The following is a 19,023-nucleotide window of genomic DNA, read 5'->3' on the forward strand; positions in this document are numbered from 1 at the left end:
ATTGCAGCCAGCACAGGATATCACTGAGCCATCTACTTACACTGCTCAGATTCCCTTTCCTCAGTTGAAGCAGGAAATGCCAGAGGTGCCAGAGGTATGTATTCACCCCCTAAGAGGAATTATTTACAAAGCTTAATTGTGCCAGTTCAAGCATGTATTAAAGACATATCTCTGCGAAGCAGACGGAAGTAGTACCTGCTTGTCAACAAAGAGTTCAGAAGAGCAATCTTTTACCTAGCTATTTTTAATCCATTAGGAAATCCATGCTTAGTAAGCATTATGATGCAGAGAGTATGATGGGTTGGACACAGATCTGTGAAGCAGGAATTTTAAGGGTTCTTGTTCAGAAGAGCCCTTTCAAGGTGTCCGAAAATGCTGTTAACAAATTGTGTAGGAGAGAAGAGAGGGATGTTCTGCCCACCCAGACTTAGGTACATTCGGGATAATATAGGAAAGGGGAGCTTGTAGCCTTCCTGATGTTACTGGACTCCAAATCCTATCAGCCCAAGGCAGCATAGTTGGGAATGATGGGAGGTGTGGTCCAACAACATAGGGAAAGCTACAGGTTCCCTATTCCTGCTATAACGGCTGTTAAGGACTCCTATGCATGCAGATGGAGAAGTAGGAGCCCTCTACAGATGCTGTAATAAAAGCACACAAGTCAGGAGACAAAGGTGACAACATCCACACACACCTTTATTCCCCATGTTTTAAAGTATGCTGAAGTGCCACACACATTTTCAGCACCCAGGTTTTGAATGCTTGTAAAGGGTTTTGAAAGTTTAACCAAGCTGAGATTTATTTTCAAAGGTAATAGTGCCACCAACCATTCTATCTACAAACTGAAATTATCTTCATTTTATAGACCAAGCTGGAGATGCCAATTAGATGTAACCGCTGCACCCCTCACCCCACCTAAAGAAAAGAAAAAGCTTCAAGCCCAATGTGCTTCTCTTGAGCTTTTAGGCGCGTGCTTCGTAAACAGGTTATGCTCTCACATTGCAGCAGTTGTGTATTTCAGTGTTGCAAAGAAGTCCGCAAGAATTGCTGCTGTGATCATTTTTAGCCTACACTCCTAAGTTAATCATAAGGACATAAGACGAATCAAAAGGTCTGTATAATCCAGAATCCCCACAGTGGCAAAACAGACGTCTTTGGGAAGCCCACAACCAGGGTATGAAGACTCTCTCCCTTGCTTCTGCTCTCCAGAAAGTGTGATTTTAATATATGCAGTGGTACCTCCGGTTGCAGGTGGAATCCGTTCCGGAGCTCCGGTCGGATCCCGAGGTTTCCACAACCAGAGGTAGAAGTGGTAGAGCGCTTCTGCACATGCGCACATGGCGAAACCCGGAAAAATACTTCCAGGTTTGTCACGTACATATGCCAAAGGATACGTAACCAGTGGTGAACGTAAGTAGAGGTACCACTGTACAGCCTCTAAACCTGGATGCTCCATATAGCCATCGTGACAAGTTACCACTGAAAGACCTCTTCTGTCTATGCTAGTGCCCATTTCCACATTCATGTGGCAGGGAATTCCATCAATTATTATTATTCATTAATTTCATTTATAAATCGCTTCCCATGAGGCAACCTGAAGCATTTACAATACAGTGGTACCTCAGTTTACGAACTTAATCCATTCTGGAAGTCCATTCTTAAACTGAAACTGTTCTTAAACCGAGGCACACTTTCCCTAATGAGGTCTCCCGCCACCAGTGCCCTTCCACCGTTCAGATTCCGTTCTTAGACCGAGGTAAAATTCGCAAACCGGGATACTACTTCCGGTTTTGCGGAGTTCATAAACCAAATCGTTCATAAACAGGACTGTTCTTAACCCGAGGTATCACTGTACAAGCTACTTGTGAGTTGTGTGACAAAGCATTGCCTTGTATCCCCTGCCACTCAATTTCATCGGATGACCCAAATTCTAGAAAGATGATATAGGAAAGAAACTTATCTCTATCCATTTTTCCCCACACCATGCAAAATAATGTAAACCTCTATTAAAACCAGCCTTAGTCATTTTGCCCCCTAAACTAAAAAGTTGATCGTTTTCCTTAGTGCGAAGGTGCTCCAATAATTTATGATGCACAGATAACCCAAAAGCAAAGAACCATATTGCAAGAGCTGCTTCAGCTGGCTGCCTGGAAAGGATTCTTGTTCACTATAGAGCTATCAGGCAAACGAGTCTTTGCAAACCTGTAGCCCAAGTGAAAACAATTCCTTCCAGACTCTGTGTTCAACCTTCCTTGTGATGAACAGGGACACAACTGGGTAGATGGATGGGTAGAATATTTTTGTTGAGTTTTGCCTTTGTGTGAATTAGCAAGGATGGAGAAACAAACCACTTTCAAACATGTATGTATATTAACTCTAAGAATTAGTGCACAATTGAATGATGCAGTTTTCATTCGCCCGGGAGTTTTCATTTCACTTACAGGATAATTAAACTTATATTCCATCCATCAAACAGGCAAGACCAAACCCTTCATTAGCCCAGTATCAACTGAGCTTGCGAACACGGTACATCCACAAAGCCTCCCTTTTTATACCCAATTGAGAAGATGGCTCGAACATCTGTTTTCACTTCAAGACATTAATTTTCAATTATTGAAGAGAAACAAAATAAATCCTGACAAATTACTGGTAACTGTGGAATCTTTTGTCTATTAGTTTAGAACAGTAATTTAGAAATCCCACAATTAACATTCCCAATGAGGGATTGTTCCGCTGGATACTTGTTATTTAAGGCAATTTGGTAATGAATGATGTTCTATCTGCTTCCCTGATTATATACAAATGTTTTAGAGGGAGGGGCAGGGGAGGGATGATGAATCCACTGCATCTTAGCTAACCATCTACTCCCTTCCTTTTTTGTTTTGCCACCAAGAGAAGCAAGAAAGAAAATTAGGCACCTTGGTTTATATTTATCATTTGGCTTATTAATTCACACCAACTCCAAAAACTTGTCCTTTAATAACCACTCCTTCTTCTCCCCTCCACACACACTATTTATCAATTTGGGTCCAACAGGAACCATCTGAGGTAAAATGAAAATTAAAAGCATTTCATACACAAGTGAAGAATTTCAGCCAATAAGATAGTAAGCTATGCAAATGCTTCCCCCCCCCCCTTTTTCTGGTGCTCCTCAGGGAAACTTCACTGGACTCTCTGTAAGGGAAATAAAAGACAATGGAAGCTACATATCCTTACCCAGCCTATGCACTTTCCATCACAATATGCTGGTTCAGACAACCGCTCCACATCTCCACTGATGTCACATCCAAAACAGTGCCATACTGATTAGAAAATAATCGGTAATTTAATTTAACAGATGCCTGGGAGGTGGAGGGAGAAAAGAGTCCCACCATTTCATTTGCTGAATTCACAACAAGGAGGAACCGAAATGTTTGAACGATCCGTACGTGTTTTATTTTTATTTTTCCAAGAAGGATCACGGAAGCCTCAGCGATGACTATACAATGCAAAAATGCAATTTTCATATCATACTATTCCACTGCCTTCAAAAAATCCCTGGCTATCAGCTGGGAAGGGAAGCAGATAGGGAACGGGGAGTGTTGGAAGAGGGGGGAGAGAATGAAGAAGGGAAAATTATATCTTTAAAACAAGTATGAAAGACATTGTTACTTCCACAGTCAACTCTGTAACTGAGCTCCGACATTGTATAATTGACTTTGCAAGCAGAACAACAGCAATATAACAAAGAAAATGTCAGTGTTTCTACAGCGCTAATCTATACCACTAGGAGGGCCTCCCGCTGTCAGCCAGAGCTGACAATACAATAGCTTTCAAAGGGATATTACCATCACGCTTTCATTCTTGACATCAATCAAGACAAAAAGAAATCCTTTTCACAAGACATTAAAAATCAAACCTCTGTATGAGCAGATAGGTAAAACAACATTCCTTTAAAGGAGAGCGTTCCTAGTAATCAACTAATTGGAGCCAAGCAAAAGGATGAAGATTTTTTATTATTTACTTTGCATATAATGAAGTAGGGAGCCTCCTAGGTTGCTTGGTTTGGTGGCAGGGGGTGTGTGCATGTGTGCGTGCTCTTTTGTTTTTGACTGACACAAATGAGGTAGGTAAGTTACGAATCAGAAGTTTCTATCAGCATATTTTGCCAAGCAAAAAAAAAGGTGACAGCAATTCTCCAACTTCAAGCAAGGTAACAAATATAAGCTTAATTAGTGCATCCTCTTTTTTTTAACTGCAAAACAATTTGATCACCGACTAACACATTTATCCAAAAAATATCATCGCAACCTGACATCAATTTGCAGAGCTGTCAAAGTTACCCACCAATGTGCACGTCAGGTTTGAAATCTGGTTGCTTAACGAAGCGATGTATGACTCTCCCCAACTGTACACACGAACATTTTTGAAATTACATGTAACACGAAACAGAATGGACTCTCTAATTTATCTGTTCTATAATAACCTAAAATAATCTGGGACATAAATTTAGTAAAAGCCATTGGGTAGTCAGATCAAAGTTTCTCATCATAAAATTGGAAAAAAACACAAATTTAGCAAATATGCTTTTTCTATGCAGAGTGCCTTCCACCTTAAAGAGTTTGATACATTTTGCATCCTATGGTAAGCACCCAGAATCAGTTTCAAATGATGTCAGCTATATCCTGTTCATTTAATAGGCAAATTGCTAATATCATACCTTTGTTTACCATCTGGATTCTTTAAAAAAAAAAAGCTGGCTACAATTAAAAATGTGTGTGTGTGTGTCTCACAGTTTTGGATCTTCACCATAATGCAAATCTAAATAGGTCTCTAAATTTGTGTGAACTTTTCACACGATAATTAGGCAGGCTTTAGTTAAAGCCTGAAGTGAGATTACAAAACTATCCTTATACGCCCCTAAACAAAACTAGATTGAATGGAAATAACTCTATCAGCCAACCACAATGCTTGCTTGCATTATATTTATACTATCAATGGATGGTTAACATAATCAACGTATTTAATTATAAGGTTTAAACCCTTTATCAAGGAAATAGTTCTACCACTACCAGTCTAAATGAACGGATACTGATACAGTAATTACTACATGTTTTTTTTAGTAGACTGAACATACGGGAAGAAAATGGGTTCCTATTCATGAATTTTTACTTAAAGCATAACACCCATTTGGCTGATTAAGTAATTCCACCCCATTTAAAAAAACTAAAGAGGAGCCATCAGCATATTTAAAACTTGCTATTCACACAGATCCATGGCTTTTTATTACCACACGATCTGCATTTTCACCCACAGAATGGTGCATCCTTTTTACCACAGATGTCATCATTTAATCCTTAAACTTTTGACATAGAAATGGGTTCATACTGTCTAAAGAAAAACTGCTAAAGGAGGTGGGTTGAGGGATTACAAAAAATGGGGGGGGGGAGTCCTAATATCCAACTCTGTCATCATGACAGTGATTATATGCTACTGAAAAACGGACAGCCCCCCCAAAAAAAATATTTCAACTAGGGAAACAAGCCTGTGTGCATTTATTTGAAGAGATCTCTGTAATTTAAACCTATTTTCTGCCTGTCTTAGGCTGAAGGACCTGTGACCTTAGAACTCTTTATTTATTACCTCTCCATCTCAATTATTTCCATGGAAACATGGATTGTGGCAACCTATTAGATTGCTAGCTCCCAAGATCTTAAAATGCACTTGGTGGGTATTTTTTTAACAGGGGAGGGGGGAGTTCTAGCTACTTGATTGTATAACCTGAATGACAAGCCCTCAAAAAATAATCTATCCTTTTATGTACAAAAATGTAAAGACAGAAGAAGGTTGGTTGAATCAGTATTTCCACTATGAAGTCACGAATTATCCAGTCAACATTAATCCATGTGTGGATCTCCGATTTGCCTTCTGACCATCCAACACTCAATGTTTTTAAAAGATGAGAATTCCAAGTTTTAAAATAGACAAAACCTGGAATTTCAATTACCATTTTGGATTGCAAAAACTGTCACTTGCTTCAGTTACAGAATAATTGTCCAAATTATGCATACTACAAGGGTGAAAACAGACCAAAAGAATAGAGAACAGCTTAAGGGAGGACACCTAACTAAATTTAAAAGGAGCTCATAAAACATGTGTATCACAAGTATTAGAAGATAGCATGCATCTCTGCCACCCTGGGACGACTTCCTGGGAAATGGGATTGCTTTGCTACCATCTCAGGATGTATTTCTGAACCCATACTTCTAATGAAATACCCTCAACCTAGCAAGAGTCAAGACCTCCCAAGCCTTGTACTTTCTCCCCCTCAAAGAACAACTTTGGCTTTCAAATATTCCCCCCTCCCAATCCACCTGACACTGTTGTAGTTCACTCTTCCCTCCCCCTCCCCATCCTCTCACTCCTTGAGGTTGTTATATTTCTTGTATCAATTACTACTGGGGCTTCTTTTGCAAGAGTTTGTCCTGGATTGCAGAGGTCCATAATACCATACTGTTAAGCTGACATACAGCTGAGAGGTTAAAATATACTATCAATCTGTAAGAGACACCTTCAAACTTCTGTTTCATGTGAAGGTCTCGCTTTTATGATACCTTAAACACAGATTTTATAGCAAGAGTCCTCGGCCTGCAGGAAGAAATACAAAGAACATTTTCCCTGCCATAAATCCTTTAAAAATTTAGGTATTTCTCCTCGACACTAAAACGGGCAGTGTCTACAATTAATAATCATTTAAATTTAGTATGAGGTTTGTAGTCAGTTAGCTGGGAGTGGGGGGAAGAAAATGCAAGAGACTGCCTTTCTTACCCAAGAATACCTCATTTTAAACAGAAAAAAATATTAGGATCAGGACTATCAGAAGTTGCTGGAAAGTTTTTATGAGGAGCCTTTCCTTCATTGTCCCACCAGTTTTCAAATTATGTCAAAGGAACATGGTTTCAATGGTATCCTTCTATGCTGACAATATGTTCAAGAGGGTGAAATGAGGAAAAAGCTCATAGACAAATATATTTAATCTGGAAAGTGGGAAAGCAAATGGACAATATATATTTTGATCTGGAAAATGATTTTGTAGATGGTGAAAGGGTCTTTTATGTAAAGTTTTTATATTATTATGGGTTAAATACAGTGTGCAAATGCTATGAATATAAAACAGGTTACTTTAAAAAATTACAATAAACTTTATTGCAAAAATCAGTTACAAATCCAGAGGAGAACATATATTTTTGAATTTTTAAAAATGCATTATTCATTTTTTAAAAAAACTATACCCTTCCTTTTTCATTTGAAAGAAAATGTCATTTGGCAGATACCCATGCAATATCCATCATAAAATATATGCAGGTATACTCAACAATGGAGCTCACTCCCCAGTAATTGTTCAGGATTTCAACCCAACACACTCACCAAATCATAAAGAATGCCGTCCTATACATATCTATTGAGCCCCACTGAGTTCAACAGGACTCATATGTATGCTTAGGATTTGAACCAAATCGTCCTGCACACATTTACTTGGGAGTAAGTCCCACTGAACCCAGTAGGGCTTACTTCTGAGTATACATGAATAGGATCACCCTGTAATATAGGCATAGGTTTTAAGATTTCTCAGCCAACTGGTTCGCTGTGCCTTTTCAAAGTCTTCAAACGGCACATATCACTTAAAAAAATATTGTCATTATTTATTAAATTTCTATACCGCCCTTCATCTGAAAATCACAGGGAGGTACTTTGGAAGTAACAAGCCACGAGGTGCAAATATAAACATCACTGCCTCTCTAAAATGGACAGATATTCTCAGCAAACACAGGCCATCAAATTTTCACAGTTTGGAATCCCGAGCATCAACTGGCACCTTGTTAGGCCATGCCAAATTTTCCAATTTCATGCTTTTAGGCTGCACTCACAGAGCAGCTTTTTTGATGTAGAGTTGCAGTGTTAAACTGAAACTGGGGGAGGGTAGTGTGAAATATCTCAGGCAAGCGAAGCACCAACTATTCAGCAAGCGAGCTGTTGTACCATGTTCTGTCTTCTAGATCAGTGCAATAATGATCACCGGTCCGCCACCTGAAATGGTACCAATCACCATAAGAATTTGCACAACTCTGTAAACCACATGGAGGCATCAGGTATGCACACTCTGACTCTCTCTCTCTCTCTCTCTCTGTGTGTGTGTGTGTGTGTGTTCTGCCTGGCCACACCTTTTGAGTTCCCTCCATAATACCTATCACAAACCAACTATGATAGTTTTACTCATTCAGGGCTCTATTTCTCCTTGTGCCAAACCATTGGCTTGAAGCAAATGACTGAATGATTCACTGACTGATTGACAGACAGACACCGCATCCTTGTGACAGCTTTTATTCCATTCATTTCTAATATTCCCCTGCCAGAATTGGTTATAGAATACGTCTACAATCAAGCTCCTTGCATCTTTTTTATTTGTGGTGTACGTTACTTGATTATGTTAAGCCTTCAATCCTAAATACACTTACTAGGGAGTAAGCCCCAGTGAACACAGTGAGACTTACCTACAAGCAAATATGTACTGGATTGTACTGTAAGTAACGTGTCGTGCCACAACCCAATATCCAATCCCTGTTCACAATACAGTATTCTTCCTCCCCCCCCCCTCCCCTAAACTCACTTCATACATTAAATTGGGATCTGGACATCAAACGCTCCTTACTTCCGTAATGGCTACTATCCCCATTAGATTATTTTCAAGGTAACAGCAGAGCAATTCATGATTAACACTCCAGTTTTGCTGAGACTGGGATCAACTTTCCCACATCAACAATCAAAATATCTACAAGGTGCTGATCGATTCAAGATCACACAGGGACAAAAAGGAGCAGTGTGCCACTATCGCAAATTGCATATGCATACAACATATCCCAATTTTACACACACACACAGGGAGAGAGAGAGAATCTGCTTCTCCTTAACCATCCACTTTTGTCACACAAACTGCAAAGGAGTCTGCTCCCTCTTTCCTCCAGCCCTCACTGTCTGCATTGAGCAATAAGAGCAGCAAGAAAGTGGCACAGTCTAGCAGCCATTACAGAAATAGAGCCACAAATCCTTATACTCCTGAGCGTGAGGCAGGGAGGGGGGAAAGGAATAGGAGGAGGAGAAGCCGGGACACCTCTGCTAATGCATCAGTTAAGGCTGTTTGCTAAGGTTTGCACCCATTGCGAAGGGGGAAACGAAAACAGATCTTTTTTATAAGGTGCTGTTCATTGTACCAAGTGGTCAAAGAAAGGCAGACACACACTCTGCTCCCACTCTGCCAAGGGCACACAAGTCTTTAAAATGGATGATTGGAGGGGTTGGGGGGAGTGCAAGCACCTTCGCACCACATGGAGTAAGTGGCTGAACTCCCTCACCCCACAAACACACCTACAGAGCCAGATTGTGGGGATACCCTTTCCCTCTCCCTCATAATCGAACCTTGTTTTGTCTAACGAATTGAAAACCGTTCATTAATACAAGTTTTAGAGCCATTCCTCCTGATTCTATACAAGGAAAAGGAAGGAGGATAAGAGAGTGGGGGGGGCTTTATGGAAACCAAGACCAGAGGGGGATCAAATCACGTCCCTGTTACAAAACCCCATTAACCTGCCCATGGCAAGGAATAAAATCTTACGGTGGCAGCAACAAGAAGGGAGAAAGAGCAGTTATTTTACTCTCCTGCCCACATAAAAATCATTTCAGCATTAGCTGCCAACAGAATGTCACAAGACTGCCCTTGGGGGCAATGAACCAGGCCTGCTCTGCCTTGGTCTGTGGATTATTATAAGGCTGCTTTTGTTGAAAGAGGATGTGACTTTTGTTTGGTGGTGTCGGGGAGGGGGGGCAGAATGGTTTGCAAATTCCACAGAGAAGAGGCAATTTAGAGGTGTGGGCTTTGGAAGGCGGACATGGGTTCAACTTTTCAAGATCAGCAAAAGCTAGAGAACTGTGGGGAGCCAGTATTTGAGACGGGCCATTGAGCATCATATGAAAAGCCTTGCTGGATCCAACCAAAGGCCTATCTAGTCCTGCTTCCTGTTCTCACCCTGGTCCAGCAGAGGAGTGTTGGAGGCTCAGAGGCTGGGCACAAGCATGGCAGCCCATTTGTGACCATCAGCACGTGGAGCTACCTCAGATATTGGAGGCAATATATGGCCATCATGACTAGTAGCCATGGATAGCCTTATCCTCCAGGAATTTGCCTGAATGCCTTTTAAATCTGTCTGAGTTGGTGACCATATATCATGAGGCAGAGAGTTCCACAGTTTAATTATGCAGTGTTAAGAAGTACTTCCTTTTGTTTGTCCTGATTCACCCACCATCCAGCTGCATTGGACGCCTTCAGGTTTTAGAAGTGAGAGGGAGGAAAACCTCACTCTATCCCCTCTCTCCACACCACACATAATTTTATACACCTGGTTCATGACACCACCACCCCACACTCACCTAATTCCTTAACTAGAAAGCTCAAATGTTGCAAGCTTTCCTCACTGGGGAGTTCCTTCAGTCCCTTGATCATTCTGATTGCCCTTTTCGAAACATTTGTTTCAAAAAGTCTGCCAGCGTGGGATAAAGGAGGGCTTCTTCTTAGGGGATACATGGGGCATGGTGGAGAAGGAAGCTGAGCAGTTGAAAAAGAGCTAGGAGAATGGTAATCCATAGAACTATGTTGCCTTAGAACAATTTCACCAAAAGTCTCAGTGAGCTCCTGGCCTTCTAACTCCAGAGTAAACCTGTTTACAACTTGCAGGCTAAGGCTACGTTATGGAAATATTTCCAGTCTCTGAAAACTGGCTCTGAAGTGAACAGTAAGTGAAACTCTTAACCTCAAAACTGTAATATTTACAGCTGGAGTTCTCCTGCCAACAGTCATCTGAAACTTGCTAGAACCTAAGTGGTCTACATCGGGCTATACTACTAAATACTTTGTGCTAGAAAGCTCATCTACCTTTTTGAAAGACCCACCAAAACTTATTAAACTATTCACTGGTTCGAAGCTGCAGTGCTAAGATCTACTCTGGAGCTACCCATGAAACCCTTTCTGGATTAAGTGGCCCACCTACAGCTACAATCAACTTACTCTGGAGAAAGCCCAATGGGAACTCTGGAGTAAGGGCTTTGCAGATCCACATCTACAAGACAATTTACCACAAGCCAGGCCTGGTGTTCCTTTTCAAGCCTTGTGGAGGTCTACAGGACTGTTCTGGAGGAAGGAAAGTCAATGGTGCCTCATGGTTGAGCTGTCCACCACACCGATGTCTGTGAGTCTTGTCCCAAAGTGATGCGCTACCCAACCTGTAGAAGCCTATATATAATGTCATTGTGCACTGCCATACAAGGCAGTCCTGAAGCATTAGGCAACTAACCTGGAGTAAAAAGTCTTCAGCTTGCAGCCCAGTTTGCCAGGAGGTAAAAATTGCCTACTGTGTCCAAACAAGTCTGAGTCATTCAACTGAATGAATGGTATCCATCTCCCTCACCCATACGCTGGTATTCCCTATCTCAAATTTTAGCAAGGGTAAGCTCTTTAGGGTAGCGACCTTTCCACAATACTAAACTCGTGGTGTGAGCATCTTGCGGCCCACACAAATCTCCAGGAAGAGGTTTGCATGGAAGGCCTACATAAATGCATCTGCTAATTGTAGAGGTAGCCCTTTTTAATTTGTTTAATGGCTTGTGACTTTCACTTGTGGTCTGTCCGCTGATGGGACGCGCAGTAACTCACAAGTGGAAGTTGCCTTCTACAGAGTCAACCCCACCTAGCCCAGAATTGCATCCACATGGACAGGCAGCGACTCTCCAGGATTTCAGGTGGCAAATCTTCCCCAGCCCTGCACGGAGATGTGGGGCGGGGGTGCGGGTTGCACCTGGGACCTTCAACATGCAAGGCATTGGCTCCACTGCTGAACTAAAACTATTTTCAGAAAAAGAGAGGCATTCCTCTCTCCCCCTCACATGCCCCTCTCTTTTTTTGGAGTTCTAAGAGCCAACTCTCTCTCTCTCTCTCCGCGATAGAACTTGGAATTGCAACTCAGCACAGATCAAGGGAATCTCCTCCCTCCCCGTCCTTTCTTCGCTGGTCCTGCAGCCTTGAAACAAAAACTCTCAATGAGGCGACGATGGAGACAGCATGAGCCGCTGCTCCACGGACTGAGCTTGGGGGGAAAGGGCAGCGAGTGGGGGGGGGGCGCTGGAGCAGCGAGGAAGGCTTCGCAAAATCGCAATCCCCGCCAAGCCTGGCCCCAGCCCTGATTGGTCACGCGGCAGAGGCAGGCAGGCTGCCTGGCTGGCGCTCACACCGCTTCCCGGAGCCCGGCGAGAGACTCCAGCGCCGGGCAGGATCCGCTTCAGACAGAGGGAGATCTCTCCACACACACAAACCCGAGCAGGATGCGTCCAGCCCAGGCGCTTACCTTTCACCGAGCGCGGCTTGGCTTGCTTCCTTCTGGACATTTCCAGCTCCGAGATGTTCTCCTCTTTTTTTTCTTCCTTCCTTCCTCCTCCTCCTCTCCTTCTCGTCTTCCTTCCCCCTCCCTCTTTTCCTTTCCCTCTCCTTCCTACCCCCCTCCTCTTCCTCCTTCTCCCACTTGAAACTTTGCTGGCGGCTCCTGGAAGAGGCGAAGCGGCGGCGGCGGCAGCAGCAGCGCCCGGATCGATTATTTGATTTCTCACTTCTTTGCCTGTTGCAATGCGGCAACTTCTGAGTCCCTTCTTTTTTCTCTCTCTCTTCTTTTCTTTTTAGAAACACCCACTTCGGGCACCCAAAGACCTAGACCTTTCCCGGGCCAGAGACCCTCTTTGCCCCCCCCCCAACAACCCGCTGCTTTCTCAAATGCAATTGAGTAAAATAAAAACGCGCGCACGCGACGTGGTGCAAATCAATAAATACAATTTTAAAAACACCGATTTAAACGTTTCGGGGGATTCCCCCCCCCCCGTTTTCTTTTCACCCCTCTCTTTACTGCTCCTACTCTTCGCGTGTCCTCATTTAAAGTTTCTCCGGCTTCCCCACCACCATCAACTCTCTTTTTCTTTAAGCGCCGTTCAGACTTTCTAAAGCGACGCAACCCATTTGCAAAACAAGCGCGATCTTGCGCTCGAGGGGGGCGGAAAAGGGGTCAGCGGCAACAACGAAATACGAGGTGGGGGAGAAGGTGGCAGCTTTGGGTTTATTTAATTCTCTCTCTCCCCCCCTTCCAGCAACCTGGTTGCATTAAAAAAAAAACTCCCTGTATCTTCCTCCCCCTTGGGTCTAATGTACCCCGCTCTCTCCCTCCTCCTCCTCCTTTTCTGGGCTGCTTCCCCCCCCCCTCTGCTTTTAATCCCCCCTGACCTCCTTCGCAATAAAAGGTTTTGCTCGCTTTCCCCGAAAGAGGGGCGGCCAACAATGCACAATATTTGGGGAAGGATGCTTTCTGTCAATTAAAAAAAATATATCAAGGAGTGTGAGGTTGGATTCCTCTCTCCCCCCCCCCCCTTTCCTCTTTCCCTTCTCTCTCTCTCTTTTGTGGGTCTTTTCACAAGCTCAGCGTGGCTCGGGAGCCGCGTCCTTCCCTGCGCCTGGCCGCCGGTCCGGGCTGGTGTCCTCCTTCGCCGCCTCCGCCTCCACCACCACCACCTCCTCCTCCTCCTCCCGCACAAACGCACTTCTGAAAACAAGGCAAATGTTTCTTGGCATGGATGCAGGGCTCGCTAGCTGCCTCCATGTGTTAATCGCGCCGAGGTGGTGGCCCTGATCCGCCTGCCTTCATCGCTGCTCCCGCCGCCGCAGCCGCCGCCGCCGCCGCCGCTTCCTTGGCTCTTAATTTTCTTGAGCGGCTCTCGCCAGCCAGCCTCTCTTTTCTTTGTCCTGGCTCTTTTTCCTCCTCCTGATCTTGCTGCTGGGGCTGCAGTGCAGACACACATAATAAAGCCAGGCTTGGCTGGAAATGTAGCTGAGTCCCAGCAGGAGGATGTGAGGAGTGGAGTCCCGGCGGGGGAGCGCTCTGATCCCGTAGGGAGCCCCGCACAGCCTGCGCTGATCAGACGGAGAGAGAGCCAACAGCACCGAGCCATGGACAGCCCTGGAAATACAGCTCGGGTCGCACGCAAAACACGGACCGGCGACGAGGGCGGAGGAAGGGGAGGAATCGAGCCAAGCGACGGATTGGAGTCGGCCAGCCGAAGCCGCCTCCGAGGCGAAGGAGAGCGGGGGGAGGGAGACGGAGGAGGAGGAGGAGGAGGAGGAAGAGGCGGCGGCGGCGAGGAGGCGCGCAAGCAGACGGACGCAGGGGTCGCCGAGGCTGCTGGCGCTTCCTCGCGGCCTCCCTCGCTTACACGCGCCTTGGCCGCCTCTGTAGCTGCAGCATCTGGGCTGCTGCATGGGGGAGCCTTTCTTTACCCCCCCCCCCAAATAAATCATTACAATTTTCTCTTCTTTTCCTCTTTTTTCTGACCTACTTTGATCACCCTCCACGCTATTTTCTTTCATTCCTCCATCGCAAGTCCTCCCTCCGTCTTCAACTTCCCATTTTGCTTAGATTTTAGACTCCCTTTGTACTCCGGATTATTATTATTTGGATGGATCGAGTCTGCACGCACGGCCCTTTTTATTTTTCCGCCCGTTCTTTTCTCTAACCCAAACTTTCAGAGAGAGAGAGAGAGAGAAAGGAAATCTTACGCGGTTTTTTGTTTATCGTTCGCTAATGTGAAGCTGAACCCCTCTAACATTGCTTTGATTTGAAAGACCAGGCGGCAGCAAGGTCATCATTTGCAATTCCAAGCCGACGCTGTGCAGGTTTACTCAGAAAGAAGGCGCGTTTGGGTTCAATGGAGCATGCACCTAGATGCGTAAGAGCGCAGCGCAGCCCGGACAAATTTACTCAAATGTAAGTCCAGCAAAATTCAGCGTGGGGTTTAATCTCAAATAAAGCTGCAGGTCCTATGGACACTTTTCCTGGGAGTGAGGCCCATTGGCTTACTTCTGAGCAAACGTAGGTACATAAGAAGCCAGTATGTTTTACCACCTATATGGTAAAAAGGTATGTTCTTAAGCTGTGCTGCAGGAAAGCCCAAGTGCTTTACTCAAATGTAAGACTCATTGAGTTCCCACATGTCTGCACAGGATTGCAGCTTCAAAAGTATCAGGTAGACATCTGATTCACAGCTTTGGGAGCTGAGCTAAATAGGCCTTTAAGTATGGGAGTATGGAATTGCCTTTACTGAATCCAGGGAAAGGATGAGCTGGAATAAAGTGAGCATTTGGTGAAGGATGGATTATGGGATGTGTGAACACTGCAGCATGAGAGTAGTTCAAGTGGGTGATCAGTGAAGACAAGGAGAACAGGATTCAATTCATTGTTCCAGACTGGCAAAATATTTTTTCCCCCTCAGGATACGAAAGTTATTAAATTTTCTGCCACAGATTGGGATTGTGGCCAGTAACGTAGTCAGCTTTAAAAAGGGGATAGACAGATTTGGGGAGAATACGCCTGTCACTGGTCTGTTACTAATGACAATCCTTCTGAAAAGCTGTGTATAAATATTTTAAATAAATGAGCTTACTTTATATGGAACCTCCAAGTTAAAAAGCAGCATACCTCTGAAAAACAGCTGGTGGGGGCCACACTGCAGGAAAGACTTGCTTGTGGGCATCTGGGTCAGCCCCTGTGAGAAACAGAAAATTGGAAGAAAGGAACCTTTGGTCTGACCAAGTGAGGCTCTTATTGTTTCCCCAAACCAATAGCTGAGGCATGCTTCACTCTTAACCCCTCCCCTCAAAAAAAACCCCAGACTTTTAGGAAGTACACTATAAGAACCACGTATTTTCAGAGAAGCGCATCCATGGTTCTGCATTCAGCCTACTGAGATGAGGTGAGCCACTCATACAGAGATGCCATGGGATGCCTCTTCTGAGATCCAATCATACACTCCCTCTACTCCCACTTAAGGAAACTGACCAGAATGTGGAGATATCAGTGAATCTTGCAGAGATACAATGGACAAAACCTGACTTGTTCTTCTGCTTTAAAAGCAGCAGATCGTGCCACTTAGACCTAGCAGAGTTTCAGATGTTAGCTAAAAAGCTCCAGCATCCCTCACCTCGTCAGAAACAAAGCATATTTATGTCTGCTATTCTGCCCAGACAACTTAGATTGAGATAAAACTAACTAACCTTTCAGCTCATTTAGAGTTGGTTTATAGGGCCTCCTAAAGTTAGGAGGTTTCAATTGCCTAAAAACATGTGGAATGATAGCCCCCAAATACTTAAAACTCTCACAACACAGGGTGAAGGCAAAAACAGTGAATAGTCAAATGTGGTCCTCGGGTGGCATGTTAAGGGGTAGAACTATAGTTATAGTGTAATTAATTTCCAAGTCTGCCACACTATGGAACTGCTCCAAAGACCCATTCAGGTCTGTGAGGGCAATGTGGGGATCAAACAGTATTAATAGCATGTCATCCTCAAATAGGTTGAGTCTGTGTTTGAGACTCCTCACATCCACTATCCCCCCCACAGTGCACTGAGATCAGACAATCTTAACCAAAACCTCTTATCATCAAAGCAAAGAGCAGAAGCAATAGAGGGCACCCCTCTAGCAAGGCTGGTGCCCAAGGAGTTGAAGCTGTTGCCTGAAATCATTGTCGGAAAGCGTGGATGCAATTGGTAGATCAAGTGCATAAACCTGTCCCCAGATGTAATTTGTCTAAACAGTGTTTTCGGGGAAATCCCACTCCACTCAGTCAAATGCCTTGAAGGCATTCCTAACGATGACTTTTCCAAATAACAACTTTGGTACTGCTGGGAAATACAGCCGGGTGGCAAATAACACTGTTTAAACCTAGAGCTAAAGTGGGGCTTGGGCTTCTCAGCTTCCGCCTTCACTATGGTGCTTCAAATTTTTAAAAAAATCTGCATTATTGAGGAGTCTGTGGACTTCCCACTGACCCTGATCCTGCGTCACTCTGGGTTTTGGCATACTGATAAATACCTTCTATTCGAAGAATGGAAGGTTGGGAGCCTCTTTGGCATTTGTGATATTGTGATCTGGGACCATCCCATTCCCCAAAGGACTCTGCCTGAAGCTCTCCAAGGCGTTCGCTTCAACTGGTTCCAGGTTTTCCAAATCCGCTTATTTGCTTTTCAGCTGATCAATGAGGGAGAGGGGCTTTGCTCTTTGGCAGATTTATTAGTCCCTCTGCACTTATTTGAATAAATGCTTAACGGCCGGGGGGGGTAGCTTCAGATATTTATAAATGGTAAATCTGTGGGGGACTCAAATGGCTTGCGGGTAGCTTGGGAAGAGAAGCTCACTATTGTGGTATAGGAAGTCAACCCACCCCCTAAAAGCATCTCAGATAGAATCCAGGAGGCCTTTTCTCTAAACTCCTACAGTGGAACTGGACCCCAGTGTGGCATTCTCCTCTAATTGCTGGAGGGGGTGTGATCCCAATGGAACCTTCCTGCATATGTGATGGGAGTTTGCCATCACGCTGCTCTTTCGGGAGTGAATGTTTAGGAAATGGAGGCCATCACTGGTCAAAAATTAATCCTTGAACTGGGTCTTGCATGATTATCTTTAGAGACTTATCTGTCTCTGATACAAAGATTTGTTTTTTCTCCTTGCTGGTGGCACCATGGATTGAGGTCACTAGACATTGGAAGTTGGGAGTCTGACCCCTCTATAGCAGGCTGGCTGAAGTGTGTTTTGGATTTTTCACTGTATGAGTGCCTCACACAATACTGCAGAGTTGCCAGGAATGAATCCAAAACTGCTCACTTTGATACAACCTGGATTCCATTTTTCAGCTTGGTTAATACAACCATGGAACTTCATTCACAGTTGCTAACTCATGGCTCTGCAATCACACAAACTTTTTCAGTGGATTGTTGCTGTATTCTGATTCTCTGTATACTGTTTTGTTTCTCATCTTTTTTAAAAAAAATTATTGGAAATTTTATTTACAACATAACATAAACCCCCCAATACAGAAATCCACCCTAATTAAACATGAACATACCATACAATGAGCATAACATACAACAATACAAACAGCCAAATAAAAGACTTCCTTTATCCTGTATCTTGCCTCCTTATTTACTTCTTATAAGCTGTTTCCTTTATGAATAATTATTATTAAGATTTTTCTAATTATAACTTAAATATCCACAAAGTCTCCTGCAGACATTAATCGAAACAAGTCCAAGTTTGTATTTTAGGGCACTGTTTTGTGAAGTATTCTCTGCATTTCCCCCATGCTTTTTGAAACTCTTGTCTAGTGTGTTTCTCATCTTGTGATTGTTTGCTTCTGTGCCCTGCTTGTTGAAAACTTCATTAAAATATGGGGACTAGAGAGTAAGACACCAACCAAAGAACAATAGTAATTGATGCCAGAAAGACTGTACAGTCCCATTTCCCTAAACATCCTGTCAGAGTTCTAGAGACAGAAAACTAGTTGCATATAACCCAAATTGCCATATTAATTTGACTCACATCATTGGCTTACATTGGTAATGACTCTCCACAGGTAGAGATATAGGTGCCACTCTACAGAAAGCCCTGCATTCTCTATACCGATAATTCAAATTTGGGGGCGGGGGGGGGGGGGTTCCAAGCTAATCTCATAGCTGCTTTGATCTGAGTCTCCAAGCATTTTACAATTTTCTTAATTTGCAACCCTGATAACAAAGGCCATTACCACTTCCTCCTCCTCCTCCTCTTTTAACCTCCTGTCCAAGAAAAAACAAAAACAAAAAAACAACCTTCTTCCTATGGCTTCTAGTGCCAATGCTTTATGGTACAGTAAAAACGTTAACATTCTTTTCCTGATCAATACTTTCTGTCTTAAAAGACACTGAGAGGAAAATTCATTCCCTAGCTTGCTAGTTATTCTGGACAACCTGAAACCATTAAACACACACACATACCACAACAACCTGCGTCCCACAGAGATAAATTACATGATCTTGTTGTGGAAACAAGAAAACAGGTAAATATTTCTTCGATCATTTGTAAAACAAGATTAGAA

General features: G+C 43.6%; 1 protein-coding gene across 3 annotated transcripts in view; it reads right to left on the bottom strand.

Moving 5' to 3' along the window:
* Nucleotides 1-19,023, bottom strand: part of ZNF423 (zinc finger protein 423) — a 310,604-nt gene that overhangs the window by 282,300 nt on the left and 9,281 nt on the right. The window contains exon 1 of one of the 3 annotated variants that reach the window (XM_083451816.1): nucleotides 12,429-14,049. The exons of 1 other annotated variant lie outside the window; for it this stretch is intronic. In XM_083451816.1, the coding sequence (XP_083307942.1) occupies nucleotides 12,429-12,468 (40 nt within the window). In that variant the 5' untranslated portion in view covers nucleotides 12,469-14,049. Of the gene's footprint in view, nucleotides 1-12,428; nucleotides 14,050-19,023 lie in introns of those variants that run through there. One more of the 3 variants, XM_083451818.1, reaches the window with a different exon arrangement.

Source organism: Podarcis tiliguerta (genome assembly GCF_965153285.1).
Source record: "Podarcis tiliguerta genome assembly, chromosome: 8".
NCBI classification, from domain to species: domain Eukaryota; kingdom Metazoa; phylum Chordata; class Lepidosauria; order Squamata; family Lacertidae; genus Podarcis; species Podarcis tiliguerta.